This window comes from Corapipo altera, unplaced genomic scaffold, assembly GCF_003945725.1.
Source record: "Corapipo altera isolate COAL_440 unplaced genomic scaffold, ASM394572v1 61167, whole genome shotgun sequence".
NCBI lineage: Eukaryota > Metazoa > Chordata > Aves > Passeriformes > Pipridae > Corapipo > Corapipo altera.
The window spans coordinates 2,505,307-2,525,922 of record NW_020884949.1 but is presented as its reverse complement, the minus strand read 5'-3'; the positions used below and the strand labels follow the sequence as shown (position 1 = coordinate 2,525,922).

General features: G+C 36.0%; 1 protein-coding gene across 11 annotated transcripts in view; it reads right to left on the bottom strand.

Annotated features, from left to right (window-relative positions):
* The window catches only part of KIAA0825 (KIAA0825 ortholog), a 248,248-nt gene that overhangs the window by 188,770 nt on the left and 38,862 nt on the right, over positions 1 to 20,616 (bottom strand). For all 11 annotated transcript variants that reach the window (XM_027662939.1, XM_027662929.1, XM_027662931.1 and 8 more), the window contains 2 exons: positions 11,849 to 12,017; positions 6,448 to 7,117 (listed from right to left, as the gene is read on the bottom strand). In XM_027662939.1, coding sequence (XP_027518740.1) covers positions 6,448 to 7,117; positions 11,849 to 12,017 — 839 coding nt within the window. The remainder of the gene's footprint in view (positions 1 to 6,447; positions 7,118 to 11,848; positions 12,018 to 20,616) is intronic.

Genomic DNA, 20,616 nt, shown 5'->3' with positions numbered 1-20,616 from the left:
TTTATATTTCTAAACATTTTGTTTTTAACAACATATTATAGCTATAAATACCTGAAAACTTGCTTGTACTAATCCAAGGACCTGGGCAATAGAATTAATTTGATCTGCAAAAGCAGGAAGTGATACTGGATATTATCATCTATAATCCATCCATGGTCTACTTTATACTAGCATGCCTTACAACCACTTCAGAAAGATGCAACAGGACTTTCCAGGACAGAACAGTAGTAAATCAAGTGACTGAAACACCTTCCCCCTTCATCCTCATACTTCTAAAAAAACAGATTTCAACAGTGGACTGTTGAAATGAGAAAACATGATGGAAAACCAATTGTAACTAAAACATAAATATCTTAAATTATCTGCTATAATTCATAATCTGTACAGAAGTATCAAAAAAGGTACAAAGATACATATATTAATGACATGAATCCAAATTTGGAACTCTTTAATTTCCAGATATTAATGGAAGAATAAATTATACTGAAGTTATTCATTCTAATTATTTCCAGACATGAATAATCAGGTTTTTTCATTACACAGTCACTAAACCAGAAGGTATCAATGTTATGGTAACCATATTTTTGATAGATAAGACAAAGATCATAGAAGGCTGGTTGTAGGCCATAATGATGGCTTAAGAGATCACTAAACAACTGAATTTAAATAAAATGGAAGGATAAAAGTAAGTCTGAAACTGAAGTTCTTTATTTCAAAGGAAGAAAATTATAAAGTAGGGGAAACAAAGCCATATGCACATGAATGTAGTGGAGAAATCAAATATAAGTTAAATGTGTGTCCTGGTTACAGAGAAGGGGGTGGAGTTTAGCATGGTGTGGGTGTGACCAAGTTATTCTGTACACCCACCTCATCGCTGGGGGGCGTGGTTTCAGCAGGAAAAGACTAGGTGCCCTCACCAGAAGTTGGCCATTTTGCTGCCCTCTGGGAAGGTATCAGCATCAATCCCTTTGGACTCAGGACCACTTTGCTGGTGCCCCCTTCAATTTTCTCCGGAGTACTACTATGGACCTTTGGTGCTGAAAGGAACAGCAGCAAAACCACAACTGACTATAGTGTTCAATCGACAGTGCCAGTGGGGAAGCTGCCAGCAGGGAACACACTAGCAGCAGCGGCGAACCCCAACTAGTTAAGCTCATCAAGCTGGGAGGAAAGGTGCCCAGGCAAACCCAGCCAAACCAAGCTGGAAGCAGTGTAGCTAAGTGGCAGGAAAAAAAGGAGCAGTGGCCCGCGGGATCGACCTATGGTGCAGCGAAGCAGTAGAAATGGCAGTGCAGGCACCTGCGCAGAACTGAGCCCCAGTGGAGAGGCTGAGCAACCCCTACTCAGACAACCTAGCTTCTGGGTGGTTGTTTGTCCTTCTTTTTTGTTGTTTTCGGTTGAGGGGTAGGATACATTAGCTGCGGGAGCTTCCCTGTCATACTGTCTTTGTTCCTGAATACCACATCGCGCTGGGCGCAGGCATGGTCACCATATTGCCCTTGTCTGGGGAAACCATATTGGTTTTTTTCCTGGTATTACCTTTCTGTGGGTAAAACACCTTCTCTTTTTTGTATACTTTTGCTATTAATATTGCTGTTGTTATTGTCTATGTCTTATTCCATTGCTTTGTGCTTTTAATGAATTATTATCTTAACCAATAATCTCTCCTTTTTTTGTCCCTCCCTTACCAGAAAGGCGTAGGGGAAAGAGAGTGGCTTATTTGGAGTTTAATTTCCTAATGGTGTTAAAAGCAGCCCAATAAGCAAACCCCAAAACTTGCATTTCAAGTTAGGTCAACAAATTGCTGGGAATATGTAACGTTAAGTGAGCTCAAAATAAGATTTTTCTAACCAAGTACTTTAATTTAACATCCCAAAGTTGTCTTCATTTCAACAAGTTACTCCAGGGCCTGTTTCTCTTCTTGCTCTCAATTCCACTGCCTAAATGCAGCTAAACAATACCAAGTCCTTCTATTCAAGTTTAGATATACGCCATATTCATATGAGGTGTTCCACAATCACAGTATCTTCTGCAGGAACTCAAGAATAGTTAAAGATAAAAAATTTATAATATCACAATTTAAATCACAGTTTGCATTTGAATATATCTTTAGAATACAAAAGAAGTTGGTTATATTCTGGAGAAGGAAAAGAGAAAGGAGGTCTGCTAGACACATAAGTAACAGGATGATATACTGCAGTAAAAGTGTAAAATATGAATATTAAAATACATCTCTGAAGGTGGTTTAATTACTTTGTAGCTAAAAATATACCTCCACTTTGCAATAATATTTCCTTAAAAATAATCAACTGATATTTAAGAGCACACTATGTATTGCCTCAGATTTTAAAACCAAGTTTCATTTGGGATTTTAAATGTTAAGGGTCTCTGGAAAGTTTGTGACTATTTGAAAATATTAAGCCAATGAATTTGAATATGTCAGTAAAGATGAAACTCAGAGCTCTAATGTATGCTTAGTTTTAATCACAGGAAAGTAAAAATAAAAAGATCTAAGTAGTCTACATATGTATTTACACTCTCTGTTTATGTATAAGATAATATCAATAAACCAAAGAAAACCTTCCACTAATACAAAAATTGTGCATAATTTCATGGGTTTTAAGTTTCTTTGGCAGATGTCTTATCACTCGTAAAAGCAGTTGTTTTTTCATCTAACAGATGAAGAATTAAGATAGGTTAGTAATGCCTGATTAAACTAGCTTAACATTTTGGTAAACAGAGGAGCATAATAAAGGTTCAAAAGGTAAAAGTACAATACACATTTAATACACTTATTGCAAATAATTTCTGAGAAATATCACATTGGAAATTGAAGCAAAAAACCATAAGAGATAAGCTGAAAACCAACTGTGATTCTTTCCATGCTAAGTATGTTAACAGATATTTTTAGTATATTTTTAAGTACCATAACATTACATAAACTTCTGAAAGACATATGATTAAAATGATGAACAACAAAATCCCCTAAAAGCTCCAAAATATTTTTAGGAGGGTGTTGAGAAACATTACTTGGATATTAGTTTAGCAGATTGGAAACATCAATTATGTGTTGAAAATATACAAAGAAATTATAATTCATGTTATATAAAACCCTTCTAGAATAACTTAGCTCAAATACTTATGGCTGAATCCTGCACTGTTAAAGGTAATAAGAGTCACAGATATAATAGGGAACAGGAGCAAGTTATAACACAAAAACACCTGCCTCCAGTATAGTTGCCAATTGAAGATGCCAAATTCCAAAAAATCTGCCTCTTTTTACATGCCATTTTGACACCTTCTCTCCCAAACCATGCTCTTCCTCAGTCTTGATAAATGGATACAATCTTTTTACAGTACTTGACAAATAACTGTTCTAATACAATACAAAAAGAAAAACATTATTTCCTTACTTCACAAATAGATTGTTATATATGAAATATTTTAAGGATTCATAACTCTGTTAAAGCTTTTTATAGACTACCTGCATTTTCCCAACAGAAGAAGGTTGTCTATAGAAAGTTTTCTGAGGTTCTGGCACTGTTTCATTATTTTCTGTTATTTTTGTCCTCTGCTACGTAGTAAGACGGACTACAGCAAGTCTTAACGAAAAAAAACAACAAAAAACAATCAACCAAAACCCACATTACCCTGAGGGTGGACTGAGCAGACACAAGCCTTTTTATCACCTCTGGGGTAACAGTCCCAATTGAATGCACTAGATTAAATTATTTTGCTGTTCTGAAATGTGCTGGTTTGGTGGTTTCCAGACGGCAGAGACCTCTAATCAAAAAATAAGAAACACATTGGTATAACTGTCTATCAGCTAAGAAGAAAACCTCTTTTCTTTTTCTCTATCCCTCCATACTACAGCATGAGGGTTTTTTCATACTTAGCAAACTGGGTATCACTGTCAAGGCAATCTATTAAAGTTGTCTTTTAACTTGCACTGTGTAAAAATACAGACTTCCACTCATTTCTGGGAGGGTAGAAAAGGTATCAGAACTTAATACGAGTTCCAAGCAGGAAAAGCTACTTGACATTAAGAACTTGTCTACCTTTACAAAAACCTCCTAAAACAGTTAGTCTGTAGAATTTTTTTTTTCCAAAGAGTTATTTCAGTGTGAACTGCCTTGTGAACACTTTAGTTCTAAAGGAAAAATACCCTTTTCTGACATGGTACAAACACAGTATATTCAAACACATAGAGGAATCTCTTTCCAGAAAAGACTCTTCATATATGAGCTCATATAGAATAAACTATTCAATAATAACTGTTTTAGCAATGATACAGTGAAAATCTTTTGCTTGAGTTGGTTAATAATACCAAATAATAGGCTATGACGTCCACAAAATGAAAAAAAACAAACCATACCCAAAACTACATAACTCGGACCCCCTATTTTGCTCTAGCCTGCTGACTTCACTAGTTTGGCTTATGGTTTGGCTGCCTGCAGTCTATAAACACAGATCATCTAGAGCAGTTCGATTCTGCAGAAAACTAGTGAGAAACTGTAGCCAAATCAATGCCTGTCTCCCATACTAACTTCTTGAAGTAAAATAATATGAAGACATGAGCACGACAGGCCCTGTGAAGAAAGTAACTATGAGTATTAAATTATATTAATGAACAGCACTTCAAAACACATTTTATGGGTGCTAAGAGGACAGGTTTTGCATGTGCAAATCTGACACTTACTGCACAATTTTTATTTTTCAATAAAAATTAAAATCTGCTCTAATACTTATGAAATAGTGAGGGGTTTTAAATTCAAATTAATTACAGAAAATGTTTTAAAGTTGTAAGCAGATTCCTAAGATTTACTTTGTTTATTTTCACCTACCTCTGCTTTTCCGAATATACAAAAGAAATGTGCAATGGAAATCTGTACTGATAGATGTGCTGGCACAACAATATATTAAAGCACATCTTTTGGCAAAAAAAATCAAGAAGATGAAGTATTGTATTAATAGATTTGAAGGACTGTTCTCTTCCTTCTTGTAATACAGAAAGAGTTAATGTGTGGGTGTTTTAGAGACACCCTTAGTGTCACTTTAAACTCCATGTTTTAGATGTAAAATGAAGATACTTGAACTTACTCATCTTTGAGAGCTGTTTTGAGACTGAAATTAAAATTTAGTTACAGATTTCCTGTTCCCTACAGGTCTTTTTTTTTCTGTCAGTGAGCCCTTTTATTGACTCCCATCTCACTACATAATTCAAAGGTACATTTCTTCTTGTTTATTCCATACCTCAGCAATACTCTGACACTACACTCTATCCCACTAATATGTCAACTTTACAGTGAACTTCTTGTCCTTTCAACTTACATGTCTGCATGCCTTTTCCCTTACCTTGTCCTTCATATGTTCCACATACTCCTCCATATTTCATCTCTTGTTGAAAAATTAACTCTGCATGTCTTCCACTATAATTTCTATTTGACTTACAGTAATATATATGATGATTTTAAAACTCACAAGAGTGCAATTTTCTTCTGCATCAACCTGACAAATCATCACCTCATTTATCCCTTTTGTATGTTGCACAACCCGAAGATCTTCTGTTTCTATATTTTTCACATGACTCTAAGGTTTTAATATTTTCTGTCTGCAAATCACTTCACCTTTATGGAAAGCTATGCTTTAAACAAACAGCTTCTGCACAGAGGAGTGATCAAAACTCTGCATTGAAAAAGCAATTACATACAGTCGCGTAATTATGTCATGAAAGTTTCCATTTCGTATGATTTTTTCTGAAGTGCTGATTCTTCCCTTTGGAAATTCGCACATCAGATTTACAAACTGAAGAAGAGAAAGTACGAAATATACTACATCAGTAACAGATTCCTCTCCTGCTTTATATTCCTTGGAACAAGAAGAAGTTACCAGGTGGTATTAACTCTAAGTTACTTTCACGCAATTAGAAAGCATAAATGTTTGTTTGTGTGTTTGTTAGCTTTACAATTAAAATCTGCATAGTAATCTTTTGGGTTAGCTCTGATGTATGAATCTGTGTCTGTTTCATGGACACATCGAAATAATTTCCTTTAAATGTCTGACATTTTGAAATAAGTAGGGGTAAAAGAATGAGGAGTTTGTGTTTATTTAAACCTGGAGTAAATAGTTGTTATTTAATTATATATTTCAGCAGTAGGAATAAGTTAGGCTAAAAAAAAAAATACTATGACATGACAGTGTTATCCAATGAATTATAATGGGGTTTTTGTAAGTTACATAAGTTACTTTCTCGTACTTTAAAACGTTTTTCATCACAATTCTGATACAGGCTAGAATTCAACTACAGTAGCATGGTTAGAACATAAAGCTGTAATTAATAATTTTAGATCTCTCTCTCCATAGAAAATAGTCAAGTATATTGGAAAAAAAAAGTAACATAATTATAATAATATCTAACTGCGAAGAACATAAAATAAAACTACTAACCCACAGCGTGAACTGTTCCTCTACACTTCTTTGAAATCTTGTTTGCTTTAACTATATGTAGAGCATTTTCTTTGAACTGCAGCTCACAAAGTCTTTCAAGAAGAACTGTCATTTCTTCTGTGATGGTATCCAGATAAGTTTCATTAATAAACTTCAATGATGAAGAAGGATCAATAGTTCCACTAAGTATATACAAATCTTCTTTTATCATTGTGCACAATGTGGGTATGGAACTTTGGTAACCATGAACCACCTTATCAAAATTTGTTTCACCACAACTAGATAAAATACAGTTCTGTAGAAGATCGCTAACCAGTTTATTCTGCATATTTTGATACCTCGTTAAGACTTCTGATTCAGGATAAAGAAACAAAAGTTGCTGTATGCACTGGGTTTTAAACTCCATTTGTTGTTGCAAAGCAGTAGCGTTTGCTTCTTCTTGACTTTGCAGTCTATTTATTAAAAATTGTCGAAGATGCAATCTCACATCATCCCAAAGAGATTTCACATCCATAGCTGAATCATCTTCAATGGTATGAAGGGAAGATGTTAACTCAAAAGATGTCCCAGTTGGAGTGCAGGGAAATGAAACACCACACTGACTAGAGAGATCCAGAAGGAAGTGAAGTACCATTTCTTCTTGATTTTGCTCATTCTTCAGCAAGCTTTGCTAAAAAAGGTAAATCAGATAGTATTTTAATAATGTTTTATTAATCCTGGTTCATTAAATGAACAGCTTCATGTCAGAGCAAAAACTGTGTTTCCAATACTAATTGCCTTACCAGCAAATAAGATAAACTGCTATATAAACAACAGAAGTTATAAAACCTATGGAAAACAGTATTTATGTGCCAATTAATTTCCTTGTCTACCTCTACCAATAACTCATATTCCTCTTTCCGTCTTTCTTATATCCCCAACCTCTTTTCTCAATCAATTCTAGACCACAGCCTGTTTATTCTGGTCACACAAACATCTTTGAAGCAAAATTTTATGAAAAGTTATTTAATATTTACACAGATAATGGCATGTCCCTTTCTATAGCTCAGTAGGCAACCGTCAAAAAGGCCATTCTAAGGATAAAATAGTCTTCCCAGGATCTCCTTAAAGAACTAAAACTAAAAAACTTGTTAAGAATTAAAGAGGCTTAGATCACACAGGACAGAAGAATAAGAAGCTGTGTATCCCATCAAACCAAGATGCAGACTGATACATAAAAAATACAGCAATATCCATGTACATTTCCACTATATGTGGTGGAGAAGGAAGTCAGTTAACAAAGCAGGTGAAATCACATGGGTGCGTATGCTGTTCCTACTTCATTCAAGTCTGAAGAGCTCTCTCTTGGTCCAGGGCCAAAATCTCTGACCTTAGAGCTGCTTCAGACTCAAGAAGTTATGCAGCACATAGCAAGCCCTCTTGTCACAGCTCAGTGTTGCTGTCACAGTAACAAGAAAAGTGAGTGAAATTGCTGCTACTCTTAATTTTCAGTTAGCAAGCCCTTAGTGAATAAGGATCTAGAAGCCCTCTCACTTGCTCCCTCACCTTCCACTGCTTCTCTCCAACAGAGAAAAGCACTGTGGCAAACCACCACAGGGGAATTATTTCCATTCATATCCTTTACCTGGGTCTCCTAGCTGTACTCCATGCTATAATGCAAGGCTGGTAAAGAAACTGTTGGCAATCTCCCACCTTCAGAATTATTGATTTATTTAACTTGCAGTATTTGAGGAAATGATTAGTTTTATTTCTGTTGTCCTTTTGAAAGATAGATAATTCAAATTTGAATGTTGAATAAATACAACAATTTCCAAATAAAAATCTTCAGTTTTTCCACTGTAGCAAGCTTTTCTCCATAGATAATTATGCTTTTGAGTCACAAAAATTTTCAAAATCAGAACTCATATTCTTTGTTCTGGATGTTACAAAACTGTTACACTCTTACGCAGGAAAAGAAGAGTTTAGTCTTTCTACTGCCCTCTATTCTGAAGTGTTTCATGATAAAAATTAAAAAATAAGACACTTCCACCACAGTACCTAATTCTGAACATTAGACAGGAACCATGATTCCTCTTATAAAGGAAAGTCTTAAAATTAATAGACTACCTATTTTCCTTCCCTGTTAGATCTTTATTTCAGAATGAACCTTATTAATTTTTTTACTTACAAGCAGAAAAGACATGTGGAAGACAGAATAATAAAGGAAATTAGCAGTCAAATATCATCCTATAAAAGCATGTGCACGTAATAGAAATATATGCAACTAGTTAAAATCTTAAATCATACATATCAATAGGCATATACATAACACCGATCTGATTCTCTTTTATTATCTACTGAAGTATTCTATAAAGTTTTCTGGCCCCAAAGAAAACATGTCTCAGAGGGTAAACCAAAACTCTGATCACTAACCACCGTGTTGAAGAGTTGAGTCTTCACAGGTAGACTTCTGGAATTTAAATATTACTTTTTTTAAATGAATCATGCTCAAATACTATATTCTGAAATGTACCAAACAAGAGAAGCTGTGAAAACAGTGAATGCAACTGATGTCATTGGAATATTAATCCAAATGATCTTCTAAGCAAACCCCCACTGTTGTTTTTTAAGGCAAAGCAGAAATATTTTTATATATCTAAGGATTGTTCCAAGGTCTTTGCAATTTAAACTACAGCATTAAAAATAGGGAGCTTGCAGATGCCATTTTAGACATAGTATTACTCAGAAAAAGAGTTCTGAAAACAGTCTCATCAAGTCTCTTAAACCATTGCCTATATTGATGTAAGCTTTTCTGTTTAAAAATTAACCTGTAAAAATACTTCAACAGATAATGCCAAAACTGTTCCAGACAAAAAGATCCAAATTAGTATCCTCCAATGGTTTGGAGATAAATGAAAAGTTCCCTTAAAAGCACAGAAAGTTAGTGACAATAATATACAGAAAACCAGTTGCAGTCTACCAACTTGACTACTAGCTACTATAGACCTACCATATCAATATACAAATACAATAAGATTAAGACTTTGTTAAAAAAAGAATTTGTCATTATTTTAGCAGGAAGAGAATTTAATAAAGATGTGCTTGTGCTCATATTCAGCTTTTAAATCTTTAGCATTACAAGACAGTACACAGAAGGACAAAATTTCACATAATTAACATTTTCAGCCTTCATGAAGAAACTCAGTATTTTCCTAAGAGTTCACAAATGCATGAGAATAACAATAAACCTAAATACATCACCCCAGTCAAAGCACAGAAAGAAGTTTGCACTGTTCCAGCAGCTTAAAAGATAAACAAAATTCTTAACAAACAAAACACACACAATAAGGGATAACAATGAATAGGGATATTGTCCTGAATTGAAGGAAGGTTGCTGTTATTGAAGATGTATTCTATATATTTAATTAAAAGCATGGAAGAAGAAATTAACTGAGTAATTAGTTCAATGTGTGGAGAGATACCTTTAAGAAAGGTTAGATCATAAATAATCTCATTAATGCTGAATATTATTGAAAATAATTTACTGCTTAAGGAACTAAAGATTATCTACTGTGAATATAACTTCTTACAGATGGACTGTCTCTGATAATATAGATACACTTTTTATCTGTATTCTCATCTATACAACAGGCTGGATTATCTAAGAAGCCATGAGCCTGTAAGTAGAGATGTCCAAGTTCCCGAGCTCCAAAAATGTTTTCCTCATAAACTGTGCAGAATCGAAACTTTAAGGCTTCTCACACTTTGCTGCCTGTTTAGCAGCCTGCCACAGATCTATTCTCAAGGCTTAACTGGATTCTACAGCTCACAGCAAGACTGTCATGCAGTTAGTAAGCTCCTGGGCATATGAAGAGCTAGAAAGCATGTTTTGTGTAGGATATTTCAGAGATGGGGACATTTCAGTGTTTCCCAAACAAATGCCGCCATCTGGTGTTCAGGTATATGGCTTGAATAGACCCTGCAGAAGGAAGAAAGCAGGGAATGGACAAAAGTAAGTCATCATTGCCATGCCACCTGCTGAGGGATTTAAGTAAGGATCTAATGGACTAAGAGGAGTGACAAAAGACTTCTTAAGTTAAAAACTTCATGGGTCAGCATTTTCTGGGATTCTCTAATTTCATCTAGATCAAGTATGACATGTCGCAGTCTCTGAAACTTTTGAGTGGAGTGATTAATTAACAGCAACATTCCTTTGATCAGCTGTGTCAGAAAGCAACAAAACCACTTCTTCACCACATGAACATTAAAGACCTGGTGTTTCTAGAGATTACTTCCTCATTTGGCACAGCTCAATATCCTGTGGATTCAAAGGTGACTGAAAGAGCAACAAACAGTTCTAAGTGTTAAAAAAACAGGAGGTGATTTGATGAAGCTTGCACTCTAGCCAGAGAAAACACTCCTCTACAGCAATTTTCCTCTGCCATTACAGCTAATCTTAGCCTAAAGGTGTTCATGGTCTAAATCACATGGAAGTATCAAAGAATAATCCCCTGATTAATGTTTACTTGTTTTGACACTTCTACATATTTACATCATATCACACACTCACATATATATAGATTTTATATAAACTTGCAGGTTTTCATTTACTGAGGTATCATCCTTCACTTATCTAGACAATTCAATTTTCCAGACCTCCATGTCCATTCGTATATTCAGATGTAAATTTTTAATAAAATTTTTGGAAAAAAACATCCTCTAAAATAATGGAATTTTTCATTGAAGTGAAATCTGATTTCTGGCTACGTCCAATTGTACGACCTGCCAGGACAATGGATGTAGCTCCAACATTTCTAATTAAAAAGAGCTGAATCACAGAATCATTTTGATTGGAAGTGACTTTTTAGAGGTCATCTAGTACAATCCTCCTGCAATAAGCAGCAACATCTTCAAACTGATCAGGCTGCTCAGAGGCCAGTACAACCTGGCCTTGAATGTCTCCAGGGATGGGGCATCTACTCCCTATGCCTCTGGCCACATAGAAAGTTGGAAGTTTATGCTTAAATAATGTATAAAGGACAATAACGTACACTAGATGAGTTAAATTCATACTGAAACAAGTGAAGAACAGGTAGAAACACTAACAGCCTCAGTATAGACAGTAACTTCCAGCGTTTATTTACCAACATGTGTTTTATGAAACAATCCTAGCAGTGCTGAACATATGGCAGCATCTATGAAAAGATTTTGTCCCAAATTGTTTATTTAAGGCACGATCAAAAGGAAACATAACACCCTGCTGCAGACATCAAAACAACACTAAGCCTTATAATACAATTTCTGAACTATCATCACCACAGTGAAGACCAAAATGAGAAAACTAATTGAACCATCCACACTCCCACCTCCAATCATACAACCAACTTTCTAAACATAAAAGTCTTTAATAAAAATTTTTTACCAGGGTCCTAAGGAACTCCGTCAGCTCTCCATGGTCTGTAGAAGAAGATCTGAGAGAACTAAAATTGCAGTTATTTAGCCACTGAATGCAGTCAGTTGTGCTTTGTAGAATTTCATCAGTACATATTTCATTTACTTCTTTTTGCAGGTCTTTAAGACACTTTTCTATGCTAAAAAAAAAAGGTGAAGAAAAAGAAAAAGCACAGGATTTTTCTTCATTATTTGGAGATAAAAGCATTTTTATATATTCTGTATTTAAAAAATAAAAACTACTTAAAAGAAATGTAACACTAGCCTTTCTTATTTATAATTAAATTACTCTCACAAAATAAGGCGTGAATTTGCAGGATTAACATTTAGGTACAGTTGAGCTAGAGCTAAAATTTCCTTCAGGCAAGACTGTACCATCCTCAGCAAGTCTAAGTACAGCTTCCCTTCTCAAACAATCTTATTCTTTTTAACAAAGTAGTTAATGAATAAGACACTATCCAACTTAAGATCTGGTCCTTGGTGCTTTATTAGCTAAAGCAGAGACTATAAACTGAATTTTGCTTCTTTAGCAATCAGCAGCTGTTTTATAAAACTTAACATATATTAAAAACTTCCTAAAGACCCACTGACATCACAGAAAATGTCAAAATGAACTTTAGAGTCAGTTGTGCTGAGAAAGCAGATCTTTTCTTTCCTGTTTTGTCATTAGAATATTTGAAAGAGAACAGTGTTTGTTTCAAGGAGCTGATCCACTCCTTAACATTCATCTAGAATCATGTTTATGAAACCCTGTTTATGAAACCAGGTGTGTTTGGTAGGTTATTACAGCAATTTCAGATGCAAAGATCACAAGAACAACTGAATATCCAGAGTTATTTTATTTCTATTTGTGTGGACACTTACATGAAAAACAAACAAAGCAAAAAAATCCATAAACAATCTAACTATATATTTTCTACAAAAGCAACTTTTCACTAGTTCATAACTACATATTTTTTCAAAAGCAATGCTTAACATAGTTTCAGTTAGGAAAACAGTACTGACTAGATCTAGGCAGAACTAGGTTTAATTACCTAGCCAAGAATACCAATTCTGAACTTGACAAATGGTTAGCAAAGTATCTTTTTAACTTGTAAAATCTGTTCTCAGGACTATAAAACTGAACACCTTCTTCATACACCTTGACTCCTGGGACACTATCAAAGGCTTTTACTGTGGTGTGCTGATGTGTCTCATTGAAACATATCCAAATAGATTACAACATTGTGTAACATAAAAGTCACCATGTTGGTAAATCTGTGCCAATCTGCTACAACTACAAGCCAGTTTTTACACTCATCTTTGACATATGAATCTGTGCGCAAGATAATAAACTACAAGCTATGAATAGGCTACAGACTTTTCAAGACCAGACATTTTGGTTATTTGCCCCAGTACTGATAAGGGGATTAAATGGACAGATTTCAGTGCCTCCCCTCCACTTCACTGCCCCCTGCCCCCCCCCCCAAAAGCATAAATCATGTTAAGTGTGTCCATTTTATTTAATCTTTTTATCCCAAAAATTTAAACATTTAATTAGGACTAAAACTGGTTTTGACTGAATATTTTCATCCTGTTTACTTACAGCACACAGCATAGTGTATGTAAACAAGATATCAAAGCCACTGCTATATCCTTTTAAGATTTTTGTCAATATTTAGTAATACAAGAACATGGTTAACTACACATACTTACTGCTTCACATGAATTACACGAATTAAATATTTAGGAACTCGTTACTTCTCAAAAAATAAAAATAAAAATAATGTGTATTATTTGGGTTTAGAAGACGAGCATTTTAAGTAAAACATTTCTGCTAAATATGATTAAAATTATTCTCACTACATAGGTTAGTATTTAAAACTTTATAATTTTATATCACTGTAGAGAGAACAAGACTTTGATTTCTTTGGTTTAGAAAAGAAATTTGCTGAAGTTTTAGTAATTGTGAAAAAATACGTAATTTCGATGTGAAAAAATATGCTTAATGTATTTCATTATTTTTAGTCTTAAAAGTACAATTTTAAAAAATTAATGTAAATTGCTAAATTCCTTTTTCCCCAAAAAACCCTTTTTCATTAATTGCAAATTTTTTTTAAAGTTCAGTGCAGTAAATTAGCTCTTTTTTTTAACAAACTGAGCCATCAAAACAGATGATGTCATCATCATCATCATCATGGCTAGGCTTCACAAACAAAGATTTGAGAAGGATTCTGTCCACGCTTGCTACAAGCACACTGATGTCTAAGAAGGCCAGTGTGAGACAGACAAGTCCGGTTGCAAAAGGGACAGCAGAAAGTCTCCTTAGGCGGTATTGGGAAGAGACGGTTGTTTCTGTGTTGTCTTTTCTCCTCAAGAATGATTCTGCGTGTGTTCTCAAAAGAAGCATCAGCATTTTAGATAGTGTGTCTCCATGTCTCCTGATTGGAGGCCAGAGTAGACCGATGATGATGATCAATATGGCCGAGGCTGAGATGTTGTTTCAGGGAGTCCTTGTATCTTCTCTTCGGGGTTCCTCTCTTGCGGCAGCCAGTGGCAAGTTCGCCAGAGAGCACGATCCTTGAGAGGTGGTAGTCCTCCACCCTAGAGAGGTGTCCTGCCCAACACCACTGTGTTCTCAGCAATGTGGCCTCAATACTCATAACTGCTGCCTGTTCAAGAATAGATGCATTAGTCACATAATCAGTCCAGTGGATATTTAGGATTGTGCGGAGACAGTATTGATGGAAGGGTCACAAGTGGTGGCGGTAAATGACCCATCATTCAGACCCATATAAAAGAGCAGACAGCACAATGGCTCTGTAAACACTGATCTTTGTACTTTTCTTCAGGTGTTTATTTCGCCAAACTCTGTTACGGAGTTTTCTGAAAGCTCTATATGCCTTTGCTAACCTGTTGTCTATCTCTTCATAAATCTTACCGTCCGAGGAGATGATGCTACCTAGGTAATTAAACTGCTGGACTGACTTGAGCTCTGATTTGCCAGTGGTGACCTGGGGATAATGGAAGACTTCCTGAAGTGGAGGTTGGTAGAAAACTTCTGTCTTCTTTAAGCTGACTTCCAGCCCAAAAAGCACAGCAGCCTCTGCAAAGCAGGATGTTAAACACTGCAGAGCTGCTTCTGTCTGGGTGACAAGGGCGGCATCATCAGTATAAAGCAGCTCCTGGACAAGATGGTTTAAGGTCTTAGTGGGGGCTTTCAGTCGCCTTAGTTTGAATAGGTTTCCATCAGTACGGTATCGAATGTAGATACCATCCTGATCATTGAGGTCTGCAGTGGCCCTTTGGAGCATCATGCTGAAAAAGATTGTGAATAGAGTTGGTGCAAGAACACAACCTTGTTTCACGGCATTGGTTATTAGAAAGGGCTCAGAAAGTGCATTGCCATATCTGACTTGGATGCACTGATCCATGAAGCAAAATGATCATCTTGAGGAACCTGGGGGGACATCATAAACGTTCCAAAATCTGCTCAAAGTATCAAAAGCTTTGGTGAGATAACAAGGGTTACATAGAGACCTTTGTTCTGTTCCCTACACTTCTCTTCCAGTTGTCTGAGAACAAATACCATGTCTGTGGTGCTCCTGTTGGCTCTGAAACCACACTGGCTTTCAGGTAGAATTCCTTCTGCTATAGCGGGTATTAGTCTGTTCAAGAGTATTCTTGCCAGGATTTTGCCAGCAATGGAGAGCAGAGTAATACCAAAGTAATTTGAACAGTCTGATTTATCTCCTTTCTTCTTATACAAGGTGATGATGACTGCATCACAAAGGTCTGATGGTAGTTCGCTGAGCTCCCAAGAGCGCACCACAAACTCATGAAATTTAGCATGGAGTGCAAAGCCCCCATGTTTCCAGACTTCAGGTGGAATTCCATCAACCCCAGCTGCCTTGTCAGTTTTCACCTGCTGTATGGCCTTAAGAGTTTTTCCCCTAGTAGAGGCAATATCCAATTCATTCTTCACCAGTTGTTGTAATGTACTGAATGTAATGTACTGAATTGCTGAGCCTTGAACTACACGGCCAGTACTGAAAAGAGTCTGAAATGTTCAGACCACCGATTCAGAATGGAAATTTTATCTGTCAGAAGCATTTGGCCATCTGCACTGAGTAAAGGGCTTTGAGCCTGCACAGTGGATTTTTTAGCGAGGCACAGCATGCACAGAACTGGTCCCATCCTTTACTCCTAAGGTTCATCTGCCAGGGCCTAGAGAGCTTGGATGGTGACAGAGAAGTCCTCAGGATGTAGGTTTAATTAGAGTATCCTTCTCTTGGCTCGCTTGCAGCTTCTGCCCAGGAATAGTTTGTTTTGGAATTATAGCATCTTGGAAGGGTGTCTAGGACAAGGGAATGTCCTTGGGTTTGAGTGTAGGAGGTTGGGGGGTAAAAGTAAGGATAGAAAGGCTCATGCAAATCATTTTAGTGGGGAAGAAGCTTGTGTGCCCTCATGAGGTTGCAAGTTGTGCTGGCGGTGGTATATGCCTCCAGTAGGGTCTCCTATGCCAGACAGGTCAAAACTGAAGGGTCAGATAAAATGTGTCCCTGGGTAGGATGGGCTCACCAGCCTTCCGGTAGTCATCCTAGGAGAAGGACAACTCTAATTCCAAACTGGGGCAGATGAAGCTTGCTTTGCCCTGTAAGGCCATCCATCCAAGAGAAGGATACTCTAAAAAAAATATACAAAGGGAGTGCAAATTTAACAGCCCTCAATTAATTTTTCTTCCACAGATGATTCAACCTTTTTTTTTGAACTTGCAGAACTGTTCAGACACAAACAGAAAAAAAACAGTGACCAAACTACTAAACAAGGGGTGGAACATAAAAGCTCAAAGGAAAAAAAATACCTTTCTCTGTAGCAAAGAAATCTGATTGTTACGCTTCTATGGATCTTTTTTAGACTGAATGATTTTTTAAGAATTAAACTTTTAGTCACACACAAGGAGTACCTTGACCACATCATTATTTGTGGGTAGTACTACTGTTATACCACTAAGCAAGTGGAAATAATATCACTTAAATACTTTCTTTTTGCAGGTGAGGGTCTGATGTGGGGTTTTTTTACAAACTAAAGCAAAGTTCTTTTATGTTATGTGTGTCCACAATGAAAGTGTTTTTCTGAAGTAGCATTTGGTAAGGACTCACACTGCAGAGAGACAGTCTCAATATGAGAACCCCTAGGAACTCTTAATTATTAAGTAGTGACAATTTTTACAAATAACTTAATCATGTGGAGAGACTGCTTTTTAAGTGGCTGCATCTATGAACAAACAGCTACAACCCAAGTACTATAATGTAACTGACAGTGTAAGCACTGTCATACTGATACAACTTTTTTTTGAAAAGTACAGTATCAAAATGAGGGTTGCTCTCTCCAGATACCATCTTCCACTGCCTAAGATTAGTATGTGAATAAGCTGAAGTATGATCTCCTAACTCCTTTCAATTTCTAACAAGCCATTTCAATTTACTTCATATAGCATATGGAGCAGCTATAAAATGACAATGACATTGGTTAAATTAAACTGCGAAGCTATAAAGTGAAATTATCTTTAAACCTCATGTTCCTTATGCTTAAGATCCTCATATTCATGGATATCTAGCTTTAGAATCAGTTTACATGTCTTTTATTAAGAACAGACAGTTTTAAAATAAATGAAAATTGTTTCCATTGGTTTTGAAGATATAACCTCTAACATAATACTACTTCATACTACTCATTAAAAAGCTTGACTGCTAAAGGTACAGGACATTTGGTATAAAAAACAGTCATGTCATTTGGAAACCTGTGTCTCTGAGGACCTGCTATATACTTCGAGTAGTAAAAAATTTGGAGAAAGACATTCACCAGTATAATTCCAACAGGCATTTTCATTGTTACACTTTCTCTCATGTTGAAACAAATATTTTGCTTTATTTCTCAAAATCTTACCTGTCAGAATGTAAATATTAAGGAAATTTCCCAGGAGGTCATTGCTGATGCCTCAGCACTACTGTGTGTAATAAGAGCAACTTATGAAAAAATAAAAACAACTTATTTTCTAGCAAAAACTGTTAGATACAATCTAACTGAAAAGAATATCATAAAGAGTCATGCAGAACATGTTTTGTTCACCATACCTTGAAGAAAAAAAAAGGTTGTTCAAGAAATGGCTATTTACCATCTTGTATGTTCCTGCAATGCTTATGACAATCTAAAGTAATAGTCATGGTACAATGTATATCTTTAGATTCATAAAATTCTGAAAAAAACATATTATTATATTCCAGGCCTATAAGGTTTACGCTGTTCCATTTTACTCTATCTCACCAGCTTATTCTTTTTGGCATGTCCATTTTCTTACTCACATTAACCCAATTGCATAAATAGATGTAATTACTTTTCAAGTTTTATGTTCTTTACAATAGTAGCCTCAACAGCAGAGGAGGAAGCAAGAAAGTAAAGCTCCTATTGCTAATAATATAGGCTATGCTATCACCTCATATTTGTTAACTTTTTTTTCACAGTTTGACTAAACTCTTATTTATATTTTGTCTCAGAGTTCTATTCAAAATAAGACCACTAAGAATGAAGTTAAACATTTGTAAGCAGTAATAAAAAACTGATGACAATAATGACTACAAACAGTACTTGTTCAGAAACATTCTGCTAAGACAAGTATGTCTTGATGCTTGTTTTTAAAACCATTAATTCTTTAAAATATGAGTCTGAAAGTTACAGGCTAAAAGCCTTGAAAAAATTTACTTTCTCAAATCTTCTTATTTTAGTCTTGGACCTTAGGATGTAAGCCAAAGACCCAGAATACGGTGAAAGGACTTTACAAACTACTCCATATCTCTAATTTAGCTGTATTGTAAAGTAAGTATTAAGAAACAGAATGGTGATAACTTTGCTGTACTCAACAGCTTAACCATATAAGAGCAGCCAGTTCTAACCAAACCACTGCCTTGTTTTAAAGGCTTGAGATATTTCAGTCCACAAGATATAAGCGTAGCCTTGATAAATTCTTTCAGAAGAATGGTAGTAAATTGTGTCTTTTAGCTCCATTGACCAAAACATAATAGTGACAAATAATGGTTAAGAAGCCATCATCTCATATATGCTCATATGAAATCAAATGAAATGAGATACTTTATAGTACAGTCAAATATTTGATTCTGCAGATATATGTGGCAGCTAACTAACCTAAGATACTGACATAGTTATAATCACTGAATATTGGAGTAAAGAAACTTAACGTCAATAAAATAGCCAATTTCTGAGAAATTCTGAGGTGTCCAGCTAGCAAGTTGGTAAGGAACAACTATCCTAAGTTCAATTATTATGCACAAAGACAACACAGCCTGCACAGGAAAAAAATTACATTCCTTTCTCAGTTTAATTATTTCTTCCTAGCAATTAGTCCAGTGAAGTGATTAGACAGCTACTATTTTAAGAAAGATTTTAGTAACGTTACTCTAATATCTCCATAAGCACTAAATTCTCAGGTGTCATAGGTTTGAAAAGAGATGTTGGAATTCTTTCCCCAGTGTCCCGTCCTCTCCCCCCACCGTTTCTTCCCGGATGCTGAAGAAGATTGTGAATAGAGCTGGAGCAAGAACGCAGCCTTGTTTCACACCGCTGGTAATTAGAAAGGGCTCAGAAAGTGCATTGCCATATCTGACTTGGCCGTGCTGATCCTCATGGAGTGAGATGATCATTTTAAGGAACTTGGGGGGACAACCTAAACGTTCCAAAATCTGCCACAGACCTTTTCTGCTCAAAGTATCAAAAGCTTTGGTGAGATAACAAAGGTTACATAGAGACCTTTGTTCTGTTCCCTACACTTCTCTTCCAGTTGTCTGAGAACAAATACCATGTCTGTGGTGCTCCTGTTGGCTCTGAAACCACACTGGCTTTCAGGTAGAATTCCTTCTGCTATAGCGGGTATTAGTCTGTTCAAAAGTACTCTTGCAAGGATTTTGCCAGCAATGGAGAGCAGAGTAATACCACAGTAATTTGAACAGTCTGATTTAATTCCTTTCTTCTTATACAAGGTGATGACGACTGCATCACAAAGGTCTGATGGTAGTTCGCCTACTTCCCAACAGCGCACCACAAACCCATGAAATTTAGCATGGACTGCTTGGCCTCCATGCTTCCAGTCTTCAGGTGGAATTCCATCAACCCCAGCTGCCTTACCAGTTTTCACCTGCTGTATGGCCTTAAGAGTTTCTCCCATAGTAGAGGCAATATCCAATTCACTCTTCAGCAGTTGTTGTGAGATGGACTGAATTGCTGAGTCTTGGACTACACAGTTGGTACTGAAAAGAGTCTGAAAGTGCTCAGACCATCGATTCAGAATGGAGATTTTATCTGTTAGAAGCATTTTACTATCTGCACTGAGTAGAGGGCTCTGGACCTGGTATGTAGGCCCGTATGCTGTTTTCAAGGCCTCATAGAATCCTCTGTAATCACCTGTACCTGCACATAATTGAATTTTTCATGCTAGATTGATCCACCACTGGTTCTGGATGTCACAAAGTTTCTGTTGGAGCTTACTGCATGCAAGACGAAAGGCTGCTTTTCTTACATGACAAGATGGCTGAGCAAGATGTGTTTGGTGAGCAGTTCTCTTCTTCCTCAACAATACCTGGATCTCTTGATTGTTTTCATCAAACCAGTCTTGTTCTTCTTGAAGGAGAACCCTAAGGATTCTTCAGAGGACTGCAGGATGCTATTTTTAATATACTGCCAAAGTTT